The sequence below is a fragment of the Sebastes fasciatus genome, chromosome 9 (assembly GCF_043250625.1).
Source record: "Sebastes fasciatus isolate fSebFas1 chromosome 9, fSebFas1.pri, whole genome shotgun sequence".
Taxonomy (NCBI): Eukaryota; Metazoa; Chordata; class Actinopteri; order Perciformes; family Sebastidae; genus Sebastes; species Sebastes fasciatus.
In genome coordinates this window covers 24,554,348-24,576,219 of record NC_133803.1, presented here as the reverse complement: position 1 = coordinate 24,576,219, position 21,872 = coordinate 24,554,348, and the positions used below count along the sequence as shown (strand labels likewise).

Below are 21,872 nucleotides of genomic sequence, written 5' to 3'. Positions count from 1 at the left end.
TACAGAATTCGGTAAGTCTCTGAAAAAGTCATTTTTAACATGTTATCTAACGTTAGCTGACTAGCTAGGAGGCCGACTTAAATTTGTAAAAACAAAATGTCAGCTAATAAATGCAGCTGCGTCACATGTGGCATGCAAACCTGTCATTACTAGCCTTTAGCTTGTACAGGATATGTCAGCAAATGAATACATTGCTTACATTGTGTAACAGGACAGTGGTTGCTAGGTAACCAGATACCATTATCCATAATGTTAGCTATCTGTTGTGTAGTGGCTTTGGTACCAAGCCCCCGGTCGACGGTCCAGACTTTCGTAGTGGCCAAACGGTGGTACTGCTACTTCCGTGACCATTCACGTGATGCCGTTGGGCCCAAAAATACTTTTTCCCATAGACTTACATTGGGAAAGAGACTTTAAAAATTAAGTTTTTAAAGTTGTAAAATGCACTACTACCTGAATCCAGAGTTATTTCCCTTCCTCCGTTTATATGAGTGAGACCCAGACCGAGGCTGGAGCACAAGCCGTGATGACGACGTGACGTTGGGACCCCGTGACCAAGTCATGTGATCGAGCGGACGCTACTGCGCATGTCCCAGTTGCCCAAGATCCGCATAGATACGGGTACTTTTCCAGACGGAAGTCGAGTCATTTAGGCTTCATGCGCCAATGAGCAACTCTCATAGGAATGACCGGGGCCCCGCCTCCAACGCTGTATCCAGTTCTTTTAATACATCCATGTTTAGTACCCGATGGTTACACTTAAGGCACCTAGCAAACATTATCCATGCAGGAAATGCTTTTTTTGTGTTGACATTTTGTCTTGCGTTTCATCAAAATCATGAAATATACAATAAAAAAAGCCTTCCCCGCATGAAAAGCCACTACAACTAGAAAAAGAAAATGATTTACCTCATAAATATTGTGTCTGTTTAGCTAGCCATCACTGTCCTGTTAACAATAGCAAGAGCAAACAATGCAGTATGCTCACATATTTTGAGAAGAGATGATAATAACTGTGGGAAAGGGTGAATTTGGGTACGGACTACTAGCACCTCCGAGGCCACAAAGGTTGACATATTGATGTGACTCATTCGGTATGCCTAGAATAAGTACCTTGAAGAGCAACAAAGGAGAGAAAAGCCAGAGAATTAGATGAAGTGACTCAGTTCTGCCTGACACATCTTTTTATATTCGCCACTGCCCTTTTCAAGTCGGCTTAAAATCAAATTGCCAGAGTCACAGCTGAAAGACAAGCTTCACTATAGAGGGCTGTTACCCATCCTCCCATGTCGGAGTGTCCGTCATCATCATGATGGTCACTGAACTGGGGCTGATGCCATAACAGATGTAACATGGGCTGAAGACTGGAGATATCTGTGCGTTAGATGAAGCGCTGTCTAACCTGGGGGCGCTGATAAATCATGGTCTCATCTCCTAAAATAACAAGAAAGCATTTTGAAGATTAGAGTTAAAACATCAACAGACAGCTCTTTATGTCTACGGTTTTGCATCTGTTTGTGTTTGCAAGTGTGTTGTAGTCTACTGTAATAAGACCACAAAGGCTTGTCTGAAATCTGTGCATAATTTATTTACTTTATTCATAGATCAAAATGTTATCCGCAGACAATGACAGATGAGTTTAATTACATCTGATGGTGACAAAAACAAAAAAGACATTATTATGTATTTTTCCCATTTAATGTCCATCAGACTCGCTGAGTAACTGGGGCAAACACAGACAAGGACACAAACAATCTTATGTCTAATCATTTTTATGATGGAAGTCACAAACTTTTTTTTACGAAGAGGAGCTTTGATGTGAATTGTGTAGGGCTGTCAGTCGAATAAAATCAATTTAATATAATTTATTGAAATCATTTTATCACCATTAATTGCCTGATAGTCCATAGTTAATCGTGATTAATCGCAAATGAGTCGCACATTTTATATCTGTTCAAAATGCACCTTAAAGGGAGATTTGTCAAGTATTTAACACTCTTATCATTTGGGAGTGAAAAAAATTGCTTGCTTTATGCAAATGTATGTATATATTTATTATTGGCAATCAATTAACAACACAAAACAAGGACAAATATTGTCCAGAAACCCCCAAAGGTACTGTATTTAGCATTAAAAATATGCTCAAATCATAACATGGCAAACTCAAGCACAACAGACAACAACAATTCTATGTGTCAGTGTTCTGACTTGACTATGACTTGCCCCAAACTGCATGTGATTATCATAAAGTGGGCATGTCTGTAAAGGGGAGACTCGTGGGTACCCATAGAACCCATTTTCATTCACATATCTTGAGGTCAGAGGTCAAGGGATACTTTCCTCGCCAAAATTTAGCTCAAGATTGGAGCGTTATTTAGCCTCCTTTGCGACTAGTATCTTCACTGTAGCTTTAAAACTGAGCCCGCTATTACCTAAAAATCACAAGTTGCGTTAATGCGTTAAAAAAATTAGTAGCGTTAAAACAAAATTTGCATTAATGCATTATTGTGGTGTAAACTTTGACAGCCCTAGATTTTACCATTATTTTGTCTCCCCAGTTATACACAGAGTCCAGGACTCTAGCTGTTTACAAGTCTGTTGCGTCTCTGCTAATTTGAGTATTTTCTCATATGCAGTTAAGTTTTCCTTTTCTTGCACTTGAGTAAAAGCTCATTTGGATCAATATGTAATGGGTGACGCAGCCATCTACGCACTGGAGCGTGCAAATTGACTTTTTGCAAGATGCTTTCCACTGCAGCAGATTAAAATAATCCACATTGCACTGCTATACATATCACTTTACACCCAGAATAATGCGTCTTTTTTTAATCAGGTGATTTGTATTTTGACTCTCATACCACTGTTTTACACTGGGAATCTTTTACTCTATCCTCTTGACAGCCCTTCATAAAATAGAAAGCAATATCAGATGCAGTCAAGCATTTGCACTGAATGATCAGTTGGAGTGTTGAAAGGTTATCCCTAATGCCCTGAATTGTCCTCCAGGTTATGTGCTGTAATGTACTGCCTGAATTGCTTCCATGCGAGTGGGCGTCATTCAGACCTTTTAATGCATTACCAGGCTGCATGTATAATCATTTATAATGGCAGCCCACAGTGGGGGTCCACGCATAAAGTGCTGGGGAAGACGAACAGAATGTCTAATGCATGTAATTGAAGTATTTAACATACAAAGTAGCACCTTGTAATTAATATCTGCTGGAGCAGGAACAAATGTGAATGTGTTTTACATCTAAATATGCTTTTAAAATGCTGAAAATACATTCCCACTTATTCCCCTAACTCTGCTGCTCACTGAGTGCGTTTGAGTTTATACGGTCTCAAGTGCATCAGTCCAAATGTAACACTTTTATATTTGGTGTTCAACTTCCTTCATTGTGCTTAAAGCACTCAGAAGTGGTGCACTCTGGGTGGAAATGGAGCACACTCAGTCATTTGCTCAGTTTTTCTGTGATTGACAGGTCAGCGGGGAGAAGATGGACGCGGTGGAAATATGATGATTAACCTTCTTGCTAATGTGCAGCGTTGCAAAAAAATGCTTTAGCAGCAGGTGTAAATTTGAATGGAGCTTTACATGATGGTAAAAAGGGATTATTACTCATTTAGCTACCACACACAGCTCGTACTATCGGGCTGCTTCCTCACATGAACGATATGGATTTTGATTTTATGTTAAAGTGATAGTTTGGGTGTTTTGAAGTGGAGTTGTATGAGGTACTTATCCAAAGTAGGTGTATTACTTACAGTAGATGACGGGTCTGCCTGATGGCAAGATAAAGCGGTGGAAATATTTTAAATATTACATACACTTAAATGGATATCGTTGTTTTTTTTAGGTGGACCTTTCTTTTAGGTGGCTAAAATACGTTTTTCCTCCCGTCTGCTTCTCCAAACTGGGGGCGTGCCGACTGTCATCTACTGTAAGTAATACACCTACTATGGATAAATCCCTCATACAACCCCACTTCAAAACACCCAGACTACTGTATCCCTTTAAGCTCTCACAAGGGGAAAATAAAGTGATGTTAAATTCATTGTGACATTTGGTATAATTTGTAATTTGAATCAAACCTAAAATGAAAATGCATCCATTGACAGGCCAATCTAAGAAATGCAGGTAGTTTTAAGACAATTGTCCACACATTATAATGGCAATTTAAATCCCAATTTAAAAAAGGTTTCCTATAGTGGCCTGGGGTTTTAGACTCCATCTCTCTTCCATCATCATCATCTCCTGTCAGCTCTTTACTGTCTCCTATCTGTACCTGTAATAAAGTTAGAATAAATAAAATACCCCAAGGTGACTTGTAAATGTAGGATTTATTATTGCAGGATTATTCAAAGAATATATAAGTATAATTTCAATGAATAAATGTATGCTGAATTTAGACAGCATGCATTATTTACATCAATGATTCCCAACCTTTTTCCTTTTTCCTTCCCTTTTCTATCATTGAGTAAACTGACGACCCCTGACTATGTGACATATTTTATGGATATTTTATATTATAGTCAATGCATATAAAAAACAGTACAATAAGCCCAAATAGTGAACGCAATAACTGCAGGAAGTATGTGTAAGACGAGGGATTTGAATGAATTTGGAGCAGATTATTTCCTGTGAATATTGTGTAAGAGATGAGTTTTCCTGTTATTTTTAGGAACTTTTCGAATAAATCTTTGTCTGTATTATATATACATATTTTTTTTTTAATTTTTAACAATCATACATACTTAATGAAGCTGCTTTTTTGACAAATTCAGTGTTTTCTTCTCCCTGACGCTTTGCCATCGTTCTATTAGTTCTTTGGTTGTTTTAACTGCGTACTTTTCTAATGCAGGACGAGGCTGTTTAGCAGAGGGAACGCTCTGTTTTCAACGAGCCCTTATCCTGTTTATATCTTAAATAATAATCCAAACTTTAAATATAACCATTTAATTTAGTTTTCCTCACAGAAATGAATGAAATGCTGAGATATAGGCCAACTGTATATTTTTAAAAAAGGTTTTCTTACACCTCTTAAAATCAAGAAGGCCTTGCAACCCCTCCCTGAAGCTTTGGCAACCCCTAGTGGGGGTCAGGCCCCGCATTTTGGGAACCAATGATTTACATAATACATTGCTGTTGAATGAGCTATTCAGCAGTGAGTAAAAACATTCCTGCACTTCTTCGGGGACACTCGTGTCTTTAATTGCAGTCCGTTTGACTATGACAAAGTCGGCAGCAAAGGCACAAACAGAAAATTGCTCAGTATGCAGATAAGTCCTAATTGTAGCTGTGTGCGGTGTGTTTCGGTTGACGGGTGGTTGCTTGGCTACCAAAGCTGTAGCTTGTGCAGAGTTTTAGCAATGAGACTTCATGTTAGGAAATCTAGTTCTGACTACATATCTGTAAAATAAATATTGCATATCTGTCCAAAGCAGCTTAGCTTACTTACATGCTTACATAAAGACATTATAGACATGGTGGTGTCTTATACAGAACCACACACTGTGTGTTATGTAACCAAATCTGCAGCCAAAGAGGTAACGTCACCACCAACAGTTGGGTCTTACTGTATTTCAAGTCTGCGCCACTGTAAAGTCACTTTTAACACCGCAGCTACAGAAGTTCGCTTTCAACTTTTCATTAAAGATTTCCGCAGCCCAGCTTGCCGTCCACATTAGTCAGGTCTCAGTAGTTAAGTCATTCAGGTCTCTGAAGGTTTTCTGTCTGCTTTCATCTTAAAAGGGGCATGAGAAAGAGACAGAGAGAGAGAGAGACAGGGAGAGCTTGGAGATATAGGAGACAAGATGACTCTCTTTGAAGGAAACCGCAATATGCTTTATTACTTTTGAAGCCTACAGTGCCAGACTGTAAGTCAGTAACTAGAGGTCATTGTGCTGTTGAGAGAATGTCCCTCAGGCATGTCAGCGCCGAAACTTGCTATCGTGTGATTTACAAATGCGGCTAGAAGAAAATGACACATTTCAGTGCGTGTGAGAGAACATGTGAAAGATATCCGAGGGGCACTGATAAACCAGCGTTATCCGGCTGATAGATATCATCAATATTTGTGGAACTGTGGACTGAAAAGATAAAAATAGGAAAGGTGGCGCAGGCCATCTGTGATGTGTGCCAACGGATTCAGTTTGAAAAGTACCTCCTGAAAAAGCAAGATGTAGGAGTCACTGGATCAGCACAAGTACTGTCTAACATCCTTGCTGAGGTGCGTTTCAAAGGAAATAAAATCCATATTTTCTGAATCTACTATCTTGCATCTCTCTAAATTGCATGTTGTTGTCCTTTGTGTGCTTTCATCGCAGATAAACTCCACCTGGCGCCTCCACTCCTTCGGCAGCCATGGCTCTCTTTGCATCTGGAGGGGCCGTGTTCACCATCCTCCTCATTAGCAGGTAAGACGGCGTGCAGGAACACAACCGCTGGGATCTGCAGCCACAAAGCTATCTTAGCAGGCAGGGAGCATAATCAAGTCATGTCAGATTCTAATTTGTAACAACGCTTTGTATGCGGCGAGCTGAGGAGGAGATAGAGAGGCACACGGTTGTATTGTTTTCTTGTGAGCCATCAATACTCAATAACAACCCCCCATGCAACAGACAAGAAGCTCCATCGCCACGTTCATGGCGCTGCTGAGCAGAGCAGATGAAGCAGGATCCAGCACCACATGGATCAGTCATTGCATACAATTGGTGGTATAATCCCTGCAGAGGTCACACAGAGAGAATGATGGGATGTTTTGGTGCACATTTGTCTGTTAACCGTGAAGAGAAGCCTCTCCTCTTCTTTACAGTTTATTTTCAAAGCACAGAATGCACTTTGCACATTTTCGATAAGGCGAGCCCTCCGGGTCTCGCTGAATCCTGCAATAAGATATTCTCTGTATAGTGCAGCGCTTCTTTGCACAATCAGCTCTGGGATTAATGCGCTGTAGCAGGTTGCCTGCCACACTAGTGCGCATGCTTTTAGTGTAAACGCTATACTTTGACTATTCCAGCATGAAATGGATTAATTTCATGAATCTGTGAGCTTTCAAAGATCCCAGCAGATTACGATCACTGTTGTGTTTGAGTGATTTGTCTTCTGCATGTGTAATGACCCTGAAGTCGCTGCTCTGTGGACATCAAAACACTGATGCATGTCAGGCAGCTTTAAGAATATACGTTTGTAGAAGTCATCTCTGTTCTTTATTAATCCATGAAACATTTTTTATTTTATTGTAAAATATAACTTAAACCCTCATTTTACCGACATATTTAACACACAAGGACAACGTATCCTCATGCAACGGTTCTTATATCTTTTTTCATGCGTTCTCCTTCGCATGTCCAGCAACACGTGTCAATTTCCGTATGCTACATGGATACAGTGTTTTCAAAATAATCTTCCATCTTCACAGGAAATGTTAGCTATAGGCAACAAAACTACTTAGTTAGGTTTAGGAAAAGATCGTGGTTTGGGTTAAAATAACTCCGGAAGTTGCGTAACTTAAGTACGGAAGTTACGTGACAAATAAATCAACGTTGATGTCTGGTTTCACGCGGGGTACGAACAGCGGTCTCCTGGCCGAAAGTCCAGTGTTTCTTTCACCCACTCATCCACCTCGACCTCCTCCCTGAGTTTGTTGCTGTTTATACTTCCTGGTTCACGATTACATGGATTAAATATGCATTGATTTCATGTGATATATATATATGAATTACAGTGCATTACTTTCGTCGGTATAGCTATGAACGGTGAATGAGAACAGCCTGACAAGGACAACCGACTGGGGTCGACCCAGGAATAAACTACTGTAAGAAACAGCCATCATAGCAAAATAAAAATGTATTTTTTTCTTCCTCTTAGTTATGTAATAAATGTCATCTGAAGAAAAAAAAACATCATTCATATTATTTTAGGAATGTTACAGTTAATTTGCATATTGTGTAAACAGAAATAGACGGAGCACATGAGGAAATCTGTGTCTGCTGCATCTGTGTCTGTCTCCTTCACAATGACTGTGCCCCCCCCCCCCCCCCAGATAGTGTGTGATACTTTAAATTAGGACCATAGAAATAGAATAAGAGTAGAACGGGCATTGAACTGTTTGCCGTGGCCAGTTCAATAGAAAAGGGCGATTGCTTTAAGTTGTTATTGTGACAACACACGTCAGTGGGGCGGTAAATTGTGTCACACATCGTTGCTCCGTCCTAAAACCGGCAGCTGAGGTAGTCGCAGAGCCGAATCGGAAAGTGAATTGAGACGCAGCTGTCATTGGTGAATACACACAGACTAGACGCCAACACAGTTGTACACGTCACGCCGGCATGAGTGAGTCCCGATGAGTTCGTGACTTGCCGCAAGTCGGTTCATATGGAAGTTCTTTGCAACGGCAGCAGTACACATAAATATGGCCACAGCTCCGACCATCCTGGGTGCTTGGCATTTTTAAGAAACACTAATTAAAACAGAAACAGAAAACAATGATATAAAGTTGTTAGGGACAAATTGATTGACAATGTCATGAAAAATTAGAGTGATAAGATAAAGCCTCTGTGAGATATGACAAAAAAGTATTCCTCTGAGGTCTGCGGGTATCCCGCTCGGGTTAAAACGTAATAGTAGCTGCCAATATTTGCACATTTTATTGAAGGTATACTGAGCAGCATTCTGCTGCTTGTAAACATAACGTCCTTGTTAGCTCAACAAGACACCAACCACCGCATTTTTACTGAGTCTCTTATTGTTTATTCAGCTATGCTAATAACTCACTGACATTTTAAAGAATCAAGCCCTCATAAGTCTGCTCAGGTGCTGCAGATTTAATACCCACCTGATACGCACAAAGGTGCTAAACTTAAAAAATCTTCATGGGAAACCGAGACCCGGATCTGGCCAGGTACAAAGTTTTATTCAGTCTAATCTGAAGGTTCCAATTCAAGCAGACTTTATCAACACTGATGTACACTGATAATTCTGGATCGGGTCTAATTATCTTTGGGTCTATTCAGAGTGAGTTGGGTCTGGCTCGTCCTCACTTCCCTTGTAGTTAGCTTATCGTGCAGCTTTGTTTTGGGATGCTCAGCCGCTTTGGCTTGTGTTCCTGTGTGCAACTGGAAAATAGAACAACATCCTCTTCTGTGTCTCAGTGCAGCGACGTGCAGCCCAACATAGAAATGGGGTGTTTTTTAAAATTTAAGTTACATCTAGTGACAAGTGACAGCTTTGACTTATGGTTTGCATGCATATATGTAGGACAGACTTTGACTCACACTATCATTTATCCATAGACAATACTTGGAAGGATAATTTTAGGATAGTTATTGCTGTTTGAGGAGAAAATCCAGCTCAGTATGCCCTCTCATTTTCTCTTCAATTCTAGATTTATACATTATTGCCATAAATGCACCAATGTAATGAATCAAAATCTTTTGTTTTTATCTGGTCTGTTTCATTTAATCCTTGATAAACAAACTAAACCTGTGTAATTTCACGATGGAAAATTCCATTATTGCAAATGGTAAGAGACAACACAGTATGTAATTGATATGACCTCTGTGATATGATTCATCACGGCCTGCAGTCCATCAACAAACCCTGTCAGCAGGAGGTGCTCAGCTCCGAAGCCTTGATAGCTTTTGGTGATTTAATGAATAGGAAATACCGCTTGCCCTCTGCCAGTGGAATACAAATGCCCTGCAACGATTTTCACCAGCATACATGGCCACATTATTGACCCAACATCTTTATGAAGACGACCCATGACCTTGACATTGTTGAAACTGCCAGGAGTCTCACCATACAGCAAACGAACGCTCATAAAGGGTCGTGAAAGTCTCACATTCATCCAGCAGCAAAAAGACTCACACGGACACAAATGGCCTGTTTGAACTCTGCAGAAAGATTGATGTCCTGCTTCATGTTGAGGGTTCAGTTTACCACCGATCCATAATGACACGTTGAGTGTCAAACCAGCCTCAGGTAAACTTCCTCCTCTCATGTTCCTGTGGCGCTCGGTGAAAAACCCTGGCAGCACTGGAGCTTTGTTTTACTCTCTGAGTCAAAAGAACAAAGCAAGAAATCCGAGAGGATCACAGCTGAGCTTGTTATTTCAAATATATCATGTCATCTGAGGCAGTCAGCCATATAAAGTATTAACTTCTTGTTGACTAAACATTGCAATGGTGCAGACCACACATACTGTATGCTTTTAAAGTCATTTTATTTAGTTAGTTTTTTACGTGTTGATTCTTCTGCTCTGATTTTATCTCGATGTTTACATTGGTGTCTTTTGCGAGAGAGCTAAAAATCACAAACAACAAAATGTAGGAAGAAATGAAAAGGATCAGAAAATAGAGATGCAGTCAACCGGCAATTTGAAAAATATTTATTTCTTAAAAAAAACACAAAACAATAAATGTGACTGTTCTTCATTACTGTTGCTACACCTGTTAAGATTTCTTGTTAAGTTGTTGCACACCTTGTATGCATTTTACAATAATAATGGTGGCAGATTTACCGCTCTAAATTCGTAGTAATTTTTGAAACAATAGATCCTTGATTTCAGACGGAGGCAAACGTAAGCAGGTTGCTCATTTGTTTCTGGTGACCGTTGATTTTGTCGGCTTAAATACAACTGTCACTGGCAGATTTGATCAGCAGGAGCTAGCAAATCAAGCTCAAATTAGATTCCGGAATTAAGCGAAAACACCTTCTCCTAGCTGACTTTTTAATGTTTCCAGCTGACTTGTACTCAGTGTTGAGTGACGTTACTTATGTTATTGCGATTAAAAAGTAGCTCATTACGTACATACAGTATGTCTTTGTTAAAACATCCACAGGGTAGAAAGGGCATATTCGTGATTTTGTAACTATCTGCCTTCCTCTGCAAGTCATTTAGAAATCCACATTTACAAACCCAGGCGGCAGCATCGAAGCGGTCAGGCTTGATTTCTCATTTAATCTCTCTCGATAGAGGCTTAACAATATAAAGTAACACCACAGTACTGCATATAGGAAGCAATGGTTTCACGGCACTGGTTACAGAAAGCATGGATAAAATTTTCCCGAAGCCTATTACAGGCAGATTAAAGGCTTACAGTATGCTTTTCTTGCCTTTACTGGAGAGACATGACTTACTCCTGTATAGAAATCCACATCCTGTCAGCTTTTTTTTATTGATTGTCACAGCTGGAGAGATTAGTGTACCCCTATGCTCAGATAATTAGGTGACTGGATTGTCTCAAACCTGACAGCACAAAAGGGAACATGAGGAGAAATAATTGGACTTGTGAGAACAATTAGTTTTTTCTAAAGGGGGAAATAAATTGTGTTTTGGCAGCACTTCTTAAAATGACTTTATCAGGTCTATGAAGAGCAGTTAAGGTCGCTGATTAAAGGGGAATTTGGGATTTGGTGAAGTGTATTTTCAATATTAATTCAGAATCAGACAATGTCTCTACTAGGACTGTGTATTGGCGAGAATCTGGCAATACGATACGTATCGTGATACAGGGGTTATACGATTAAATATATCGCAATATAGTGTGATATATTCCGATACTGTGAGCACGGACCAGACAGCAGCTATCATATTCCTGACGGACCAGTGTAGGAATGAGTTGCTACACACCTGATGCCAATCTACTACTCATGTCATGTTCAGATATATGATGCAACATAAACTACTGTACGAAAAACACAGAAATCAAAGCTTAAGTCACCATCAATGTGAGCCTGAGCCTGTTTTCCGGAGACAAGGAGGTCATAGCGTGGTGTTATGTTTGTGAGTGACAAGCACAGCGTGTTTCTAACATCCAGTCTGCTGCGGAGCCTTGTTTGGTGGAGGTCAGAGCTGAAAATCCAGCCTCAAACTGTCAAACTCCATCAACAGTGCACGCAGATAATCCTGCATGAGAGCCGTCAGGTGTGGGCATCCCCTCTCTCTTTTGTACTCCGTGTATGTTTGGGTTTTCGTTGCCCAGTATTAAACGACCCAAGGCCCGGTGCCAGTCCCTGGCACGGTCGCTGGGAACCCCTGGTATAAAGAACACACTGCCATATGCATAACATCGGAGTAAACAATGTTGACTTTTTTTATGCAATCAGAACAGTGGGCACTGCATTTGCATTTATCACAGTCCCTGTAACATCCATGGATGTATAAAGAGAACTTGCTACAGCGTTGGAGGCGGGCTCATTCGTATGAGAGTTGCTCAGTAGCACATGAAGCCAAAATGGCTTCGGATAAAGTACCTGGATCATCCGGCGATCTTCCGCATCCATTTGGCCCATAGAGCAGGCACAGTAACGTTTCCTTTAACTCCGCCTCCCAGCCGTCGCTCCAGCCTCAGACTCATTCACACGAACGGAGGAAGGAAAATAACTCTGGATTCAGCTATTAATGCATTTTACAAGTTACTTTTAGGACCTAATGATTTGAATAAGGGCTATTCAACTGGGTAGTTGAATCACCTAAAAAAAAAGTATCTACTGAGTTACAGACGTCTCTTTTCCAATGTAAGTCTACGCGAAAACGTCTTTTGGGCCCAATGGCATCACGTGACGGACACAGAATTTGTAGTACCGCCGTTTGGCATCTACGAAAATTTTCTTCAACGCCTGGTGCTCTTCCTGTATCGATGTCTTCCGACACCCCCAGTCTCTGCATGCAGTTTGAAGGTATGTTGAACTGTGAGCTTCCCGGAGATCATATACATAACTCCAACAAGTGCTTTGGCACATTGATTTGGAAGAGTGATCCTCAATTTTACTTCTTCTGACAAGTAAATGCTTGAGGCTGCTCACACTGATGTCACTTGTCAAGGGTTACCAAAATATAACACCACATGTTTCAGAGCTGATGCCACGGCCAATTTAAAGGTTGACTGAAAGACAAAATACACATACGATCAGACTTTAGCTTTTATACTAAGTGGCTTAAAACCGCTACCGCAGTTGTTGCAGCTGTTGCCATAGAAACGCAAGATAACCTACGTTACTATATCCATTAGTTTGTCAGTGATTTTACTAAAAGCTTGACAGCTGAAGCACTTCCAAGACAGGTCAAGGGAGAAATCGTTAATAAAGAATATTTGAGCTTTTTTTACCCCAAAAAAATTACAAGGCCTCTTTCCCTCTGAGTAAAATTAGGAGGCAATTGAGATTCTTTTAAATTTCCCAAGATCCGCTTTTGTTTTTCCTACAGCGGCTGTTTGAGATTCCCTCTCCTCGCCTATTTGAAATCCATCATTTATCATTTTCTGCAGCAGAGCGAAGTGAAAACCAGTTTTTCATGTTCATTAAGTTTAATTGTAGATCCCCTATCTGGAGCAATATCTCGCCTCTGTTGGGTTCCTCTGCCATTTCCATTTCCACAGCGGTTTGCCATGGTCCCCTTGTCACTTATACTTTCCCTCAGCAAGGCATTTTCTCACTAGAGACCTGATTATTCCATACTGTTCAACTTTCTCAACCACAGGGCTGCATGTACTCATAGCCTCTTTATTTCTATGACGGCAATTTATAACAGATTACTGGGCAAACACTTACCACCGCTGTGATCTGTGAAATAATATGAAAATGTGTTTTATCGGCCGTTTCTTGACAGGTTTAAACATCTTCTTCTAAGCTGAGTCTTCTTTAACAAATGATATGTCATTAAATTTGCATGAGGAGTTGGTTTCACTCCCTGCTGCAGATGACAGATGTGACAGATGTTCCCCATTTAGAAGTGCAGCATTTTTGGGCACATGATTTGAAGTCTAACGTTTTAACCATAAAAGTCATTTGAATTTTGTGAATTTAATTTGCATTGCATTTGTTCTGCTAATCCTGTTACTGACATTCCCTCCTGGCCACTGGTGCCCTGTCCATCCTAGTATCCCCAGGAATTATGTTCATATTGGACAATGCAGCACCTCACAATTTATGTCCAGTGCCACTGTAAGAAATAGTGTGCCTATTAAAATTGATTGTAAGGTTGGGGTGATGGGTTGGCGAGTAGCATGTCCAACTTTCTTGTGGGAGACCAGTTTTCACTCTGCTGTAATCGTTGTTTTCTTTTTTTAACTTACTCCTTAAGTGTTGCCTAAACTTCAATAAGGTAACGTTAATTTGCCACAACCACAACCTTTCTCTAACCATGGCCATACTATTGCCCTTTGTAGATACTGTAGAAAAAAAGAATTTAACAAACGTTGTCATTGAAGATTAAAAAATCATCATTTGGCCTCATGCAAGTACATTTTTGTATTCGTATCCTAAAACTCTTTTACCTTTGTCTTTGAGATTTGCGCACACGAATGTTTCACCAAACTTTCTTAACTGGACAAACTTGTCGTAAATCGCTTGTTTCAGCTGGATGAATGCCACCTGTTCATGAGGATGTGCGTGTTTCATGAGATATCATCATTACCATAATCCACGCGCCTAAAATGAAGACGATAATGCAGCTGTTTGTGGGCAAGTTATACTCACAAAAATGTAAGAAGAAGAATTGCGGGTTGTGATAAAATACATAAGAAAATTAGCAGTGTCCGTAGTGGTGCTGGAGTACCCGATACAATTCGAAAATATTAATTGTACAGCTGCAACAGTATCATAGAGATACTAGAAAAGACAATATTATAACCTGCAGTGGGTGATGGTACACTGTCGGATGATACTGGGAGTTTTCTCTCACTCGGTACTGAAGTTGCTGAGCTGAAATATGCCAATAAAAATCATGAAATGTTAAAAGCCTCTCAATAAATTTACAAGATGATGATATGGAAAACACAATATTGATTTTGCATTATGTCAGTTAATTTCCATGTCATGTTTAAACTCCCTATTTATTCAGATTAAGGGAATATGATTCTCAAACCAAACGCCGGCTCCTAAGAGAGCCATTCACATTTTTTGCGTCAGCCACTGTCGCTCTTCTACACTCTTCGCACACGGGAGAAGCCTCAAGTCAGCTTTAAGTCAAACAAGAGTATTTCCCCCCCCCCCTGTGAAGAAAGGCAGACTATCTCTACTAAAAATGTAAGTCTGAAAATGTAAGTCTGAAAATGTAAGTCTGAAAATGGGTGAATGACACCAAAACAAGCCACAAATCTCTTTAAATCCCTCATACGTGCAAATTAAGACAGAAACTGTTTGAACTCCTCTTTTGATATAACAGAAATACTCTTCACAGTACTTAAACAGAAAACAATGAATTATTAATGAAATATCACTTAGCATGTTCCAACTACATATATGTGACTGTAGGAAAGGGTTCAAATCTCCCAAAGTTCAAAAGATGTCCAGGTTTTCCTGACTGGCTCTGTCCCGTGGTTAGAAACCTTCATCTCTGACATATAACTGGAAAGGTCAACGCTCCATTTCTTAGACATCATTGAATAAAAAAAAAAACAAGGTTTCACTTAGAAGCTGCCTGGATGTAATTTTTTTTTTCTTTGTAAATGTAGATAAGTGAGTTAGTATCCAATGGGAGAATTTTAAAGAAGTAAGCCTGTACAGTATGTACAGTATCTGTGTATGAGCTCCCCAAAAGCTCAGAGGTCCATTTGATATTACAAAACCACAAAGCCGGAGCCAAAGATAAGGTCCTTATTACCATGATAACGCTTTGTAGTGCCATTTTAATTAATACTAACTGAGATCTTATTTTGGCCTTCCTTTGAGCTCCTAAAATCTCAGAGCTGGTATAAAAGAAGATTTAATAAAGAAAGCTCATGCTCGCCTTAAGGGATGTTAGCTAAACTCAAGATCATAGGGGTTTACTTTGTATCTCCTTCACCAGCGCAGCCTCTTTCTCAAGCCTAAAAGCCACTCGCAAACTGATTGTCATGTGTTTGGTTGTCTCATACACACCACGGCTTTACAGGCTTCACTTCCTGATGATCCAAGGATAAAGTGCAGAAGTAACGGAGTAATTGAATCATTATCTGAGGGCACAGATAGTTCAAGCTGTGAATTTCAAAAGATTTTTCCCATTTTTGTACTAATTGGCAGCACCCCATACAGTCACACTTCACTCCACATTGAGTTATCAGCCTGTTCATGTTCTTTCTGTAGTTTTTAATAACTCTGTCAGTCCCCTGATGATTCAGTGATGGGCAAGATACATGGAAACTTTAAGTGATTACTCATTAAACTGTATATCACCATAGACTATATAAAAAATGGATGTAGTCATCGTGACGTCACCCATTGGTTTGTGGACTACGGTTTTGAAGCCGTCGCCATCTTGGATTTTTGCACCCAAAAGTGACACGAGAGGGTGGAGCTAAGTACAACTGAACGCTGAAAGACATTTTTTAGTGACCAAAATGTTAAAATTAACTTTTATGAACTGAAAACACTGTGAAAGGGTTAAAGTTGTAAGAAGGAAACACGGACAACCTGTCAATCACAATATAGCCACGCCCTAAAGCATCCCCTGCTTTATGGTCTATTTGACTCTAAATGGGACCATAATTTACTAAATGAACATCTTGCTGTATTGAAGAAGACTTGAATCTAGCGACTGAGACCATAAACTCATGTTTACAATGTTTACTGAGGTAATAAATCAAGTGAGAAGTAGGCTCATTTTCTCATAGACTTCTATACAATCAGGCTTCTTTTTGCAACCAGAGGAGTCGCCCCCTGCTGGCTGTTAGAGAGAATGCAAGTTTAAGGCACTTCTGCATTGGCTTCACTTTTCAGACCCAGAGGTTGCACACTGGGTATAACAAGCAGCCAGCTCTACGGTCTAGGCGAATTTACTGATCATTACCAGATAGCTTAACGTTGCAGATGTCCCGTCTTCGCCGGTTTCACACACCCTACAACTCTGAACAAAAAACCCGGTGAATGTGGACTTTAGCAAACATTAGCAAGCTAAGAGCACACTCATGTAAATAAGACAACTTTTAGAGTCACCTCAGGGCACATCCTCTTATGAGGATAGCTGCCACTCACACACCTCCAGCCCCTGCTCCAAACTAACAAATAGCTCCGGGACTTGTCTGTCCACTGAACGCAGAACAACACCCACAATGACGAATCCCGAAAATGCAGCGTTACTGGCATGTAATGTCATTCTTGAATTTAGAAAAAAAGTAGAAAAAGTAATCACATTACTATGGCAAATTACCAAGTAATTCTTTACTGTCCAACACTGTTGAATATAAACTTTAGTGAACAACATGGACCTCCAAAACAAAACACCAGAGAGAAAGATTGTATCTATAAATGCTGGAACTTCTCCACAATAACAGGAACAATGAAGGGTAGACAAATACTCTCAACAAACTTTATTCAATCTTTTTAATTTCAGTATTTCTAACTTTTAACAACAAAACAAACTATTGTGTCCACAATATGCATCTCTCTCGCAGTACCTTTGAACTTTTTACCTGATTGCGTCACAAATTTGAGTCTTCCCTCCAATTTCTCTGATTCATTTCTCTGGTTGAAGTTGTGATTTTTTTTTGTGAGCATCCTCACGAAGACAAGTTATGTTTATCGTACAGAAGGAATAACCTCTAGGTGTGTTGGGAAAGGTTTTGATGAATGCGGTTGCCCTTTAACAGGGAAAGCAAAAAAGTCAGATCTTATGTGATATTAATGATCCACACTTTCCAGCTCGTTTACCAAAATCAAATGTTACAGTTGCCTGGTGGAGCTCTTTCAGTGCATTCAGGGTCTTACAACATATTGTCACGGAGCACATGTTTCAGCTTTCAAGCCAACGTCCTCCCTTCAAGGTTTCTTTAGCAGAATATAAATGTGTGTGCTTTGTGCAGTGTGTAGCCTTAATGCAGCATGTAACTGCGATGATAGTTCTTCCACCATAAAAAAAAAAAAAATGTATTAAACAATATTAGGCATTTTAAATCCTTCCCTTAAAAATTAATCTGCACAATGATAGTGGCTTTTTGAGAATATAATTAGACTGTTATTATTCTTGCCCCGCGGATATTCTCATTCTCTATACCTTAATGTTGCTCTACAAAAATTCTATTAAGTGCTGCTTGACTAACCCTGGAATACCCCGGGGATCTGATTTTAATGTGCTCTCTTATGGATGTGACGAAACTTCTGCCAACTAATCTCCACTGTTATGTTCTTTGACAGCAGCTCGACTCACATTTGACAGCCTTTAATAGGGAGTTGGAGGTGACGGAGGCGGAGGCGGTGTTGTAACCTGGACAACTGTGAGGATATTTACACTTCAGTGTGAGGTTGATCTTCAAATATTTCTGGCTTTAAAATAGTGATTTCAGTCAAATAACATCCTCATGAGCTCAGAAGTTCACCTTTTCAGTTTTGCAAGATGAACGATAATTATCGTATTTGCACGATAATTTTGCCCTCTTTACGATGTATGATCAATAATGCCCAAAAGTGCCAATGACCATTTTGTGGAGCTCACATAGTAGTTGGTTTTAGTTTGTGCTGTCTCATTTTTATTAATTTACGTCTGCGTTACACATCTCTTCTCACAAGGTCCTCTTTCCAGCCAATCCTGCGTGTAGTGTAGACTGTGATGTTGATGAACGAGACTTGCGAGCGCAGCTTCTCAACACTCATTTGAAGAGTTTACACGAGAGATATAGTTTGAATGCACTAGTAAGCCCAGTTTTTTATTCATTTAGTTAGCTTAGCTTATGGCCTTAACTGTTTTAATGCAAAATATGAACATTCTTCCAGTTTTTCTGTCTTGTATTTTATTTTTGATAGTAGGCTATTACAAAAATTGTAAGATTGATGGTTTTATTCTGTTCAAGATGTACCTTAAAGGGAGATTTTTCAAGTATTTTATACTCTTATCAACATGGGAGTGGACAATATGCTTGCTTTATGCAAATGTATGAACTGTATATATTTATTATTGGAAATCAAATAAAAACACAAAACAATGACAAATATTGTCCAGAAACCCTCACAGGTACTGCATTTAGCATAAAGAATATGCTCAAATCCTAACATGGCAAACTGCAGCACAAAAGGCAACAACAGCTGTCAGTGTGTCAGTGTGCTGACTTGACTATGACTTGCCCCAAACTGCATCTGTGCATGCCTGTAAAGGGGAGAATCGTGGGTACCCAGAGAACCCACTTTTTTTCCCCAGTATCTTCACTCTAGCTTTAAAACTGAGCTCGCTACGACCTAAAAATCACAAGTTGCGTTAATCCATTAAAGAAATCAGTGGCGTTAAAACAAATTTGCGTTAACGCGATAACAGCGCAAAAAATTACCCATTTCCGCCTATTTGTTCTCGTGGTTATGACTCATGTACGATAATTTTCCTCAAAATACAATAATTTTTGGCCTCTGGTACGATAGTTTAACATTTCCCATCTGGCAACACTGCACCTTTTGTTGTTCCATGGTGCAGTCTAGGACGCAATGCTTGTGCGTTGTGTTGTCGATCCAAATTTTGGCTCTTATTAGCAGTCTAATTTGAATGATTATCCATATCCAAACACACAACCTGATGCTGGTATAAACATTCAAAGATAAAGTAAAAACAATTTAATGACTGGATATATAAAAATGTCACATGAAACTTCACTCTATGTCAGTACAGTAACATTGTTGTTTACGGTATGATTGCTCTGAATTCACCATAAAATTGCGTGTTATGTGTGGAAACGTTTGGTCGAGGCATCCATTAACATGCTTGTTACTCTGTTTCATCTACCGTTGAAATGAAAACACAGTTAATTATCCTGCTGATGGGATTTTTGTGGCTGGTTTAATTTTTCTTCATAACTAATGAGTTTTTTCTTCAGTAATGACTTAACTCTGCATGAAATGGGCAGGAAGAAAATGCTAAGAGTACTTATAGATTACCCACGGAGGCATTAAATGTGTCTTTCCCTTAATGAAAATCCCACTTGTTGATCGCAGCCTCAGCAGGATGACGTCTACAGTTTCTATCAACATAATATTAAACTTCAGAGTGATATTTCAGTCCATTTCATTCGATTAGATTTATATTCTATTCTTTTTCAGATTCTGCCCACAGTTCAGTTTTAGTTGAAAGAATGCCATTTGTTTTGAAGACACACCTACATGACAAAATTATTCAAATTGATTTTAATAAATTCAAACATTGCAAATTGATTCAGTTGGCAGCTCTACTACCTTCTCACCATTTTGCATTTGTGTATTTTATATTCATAATTAATTCTCTGCATCTTGCACTTTTTTTCCGTAACCAGAACAAACTAAACTAAATTGTACTGGCAGAGTTAAGACTAATGTCAATATCAGAAAACACAATATTAGCTCCATAATGGAAAAAAACAACAATATGTTTGAGCCTAAAACTACTACATTTGTACAATGAAAATTAAACTGAACGTTGCGAACACAGGACACGAACAAACAGCTGATTGTAACGTGAAGCACGGGACACAAACAGCGGTCTCCTGGATGAAAGCCTTGTGTTTGTTGGACCCATCTACCTCCCCTCCCTCCCGTCCGGTGTGTCTTTTCACTATTTAAGTTCCGTTACCACACTCCCGGCTCACTTTCTCGGAGCGTTTACTGTTGCCACGGATGGGTTTACATTGTAGTTAATGGAACACCCGGTGCGTTTCATACCGGCGCAAAGGGGTGCCTTTTGCGGTGGTATCCAAAACTGATGGCCGTGACAAAGCCTCGGTATTTGATTCCCTGGGAATGAGAACGGGCTGAAACATCAGATCTGTGTGGAGCAGTAAGGAGACTGTAACCTTCCTCGAATGAATACATGAAACAAACATAATGCCATAATTTCATCATGTTTTCTATCTAGTTTTTTTCCCCATTTTAAGTTTGACTGGTGCTCATTTAATCACATTATCCTGTCGCATCCTCTTCCTCTGCAATAGTTTAACTTTCTTCTCCAGCAGTGTTGTCCTGTGGATGCACTGGCACCCAAACAAGCATATATTTAGACTTTCCTCGTTTTTTCACTCAAGGAGAATGTGGAATAAATTGCTTGGCTACTCATGAAAACCCTTTTCAAGTCTTCGCAAACACCGCCATCCTGTGAGTGTGACACTGTCTCTAATTAAAACAGACACAATTCAGTCTTCCAAAGCAGTCAGTAAGGGATGAGCTCCGTCAGCTCTCTTTATCGAAACGATTCCATGCACGTATATATTGTATGGCCTTGGAAGTCTGCGCTACTTCATGTCAGTTAAATCCGTATTTCCTAAGAGCATTCACATTTGCATCAGTGTTTTCCTGTCAGAGTGAAATTGCATTATCTTGCAGCACTGGCCATCATTTTCTTTGTAAAGTAATAAGGGACCTGCTTGTCTGCATGACAACGATCAACCCACCAAAGTCGAGCCACTCAGGAGACTGTGCACACATTCAATCAATTACCCACGGCTGATTCTCAGACCGCTATTACTGCGTAAAGAGAGGTGAGCAAGCGTTTGGATCTATAAACATCAGAGTGAGAGCAGGCCAGCTGATTTAATGCCTGCTGGATTCGTCTCCCAGCATGCAGGCTCACAAAAGCTGTGTTTAATCACTCTGGAAAAAACTCACTGAAGAACATTTGTCAAATTATGCACCGCTTGTTGTTTAGACAGCCATATGTCTCTTTTATCATTTTGTACGGGCTTTGTATTTTTGCTTTTGTCGAAATGCAGTTAACAATGACATATTCTTACCGTTTTCACAAATAATTAAGGCTGGGACGATACACCTATCTCCCATTCCATACTATCCCGATACTTGGGTGCCGATTTGATATGTATTTTTAAGTATTGCGATTCGATATTACGATTTATTGCGATTTTTGGTCACTTTTTTAACACTAAGCCATGGGAAAAGTTGAGCTCCGTTCCCTTTATACATCCATGGTCAGCTTCATCTGCACCGTTTG

General features: G+C 39.7%; 1 protein-coding gene across 2 annotated transcripts in view; it reads left to right on the top strand.

The window, feature by feature from the left end:
- The window catches only part of LOC141774305 (gamma-aminobutyric acid receptor subunit pi), a 297,207-nt gene that overhangs the window by 5,687 nt on the left and 269,648 nt on the right, over positions 1-21,872 (top strand). The window contains exons 2-3 of one of the 2 annotated variants that reach the window (XM_074646870.1): positions 3,858-3,941; positions 6,328-6,417. In XM_074646870.1, coding sequence (XP_074502971.1) covers positions 6,365-6,417 — 53 coding nt within the window. In that variant the 5' untranslated portion in view covers positions 3,858-3,941; positions 6,328-6,364. The remainder of the gene's footprint in view (positions 1-3,857; positions 3,942-6,327; positions 6,418-21,872) is intronic. The other variant, XM_074646871.1, reaches the window with a different exon arrangement.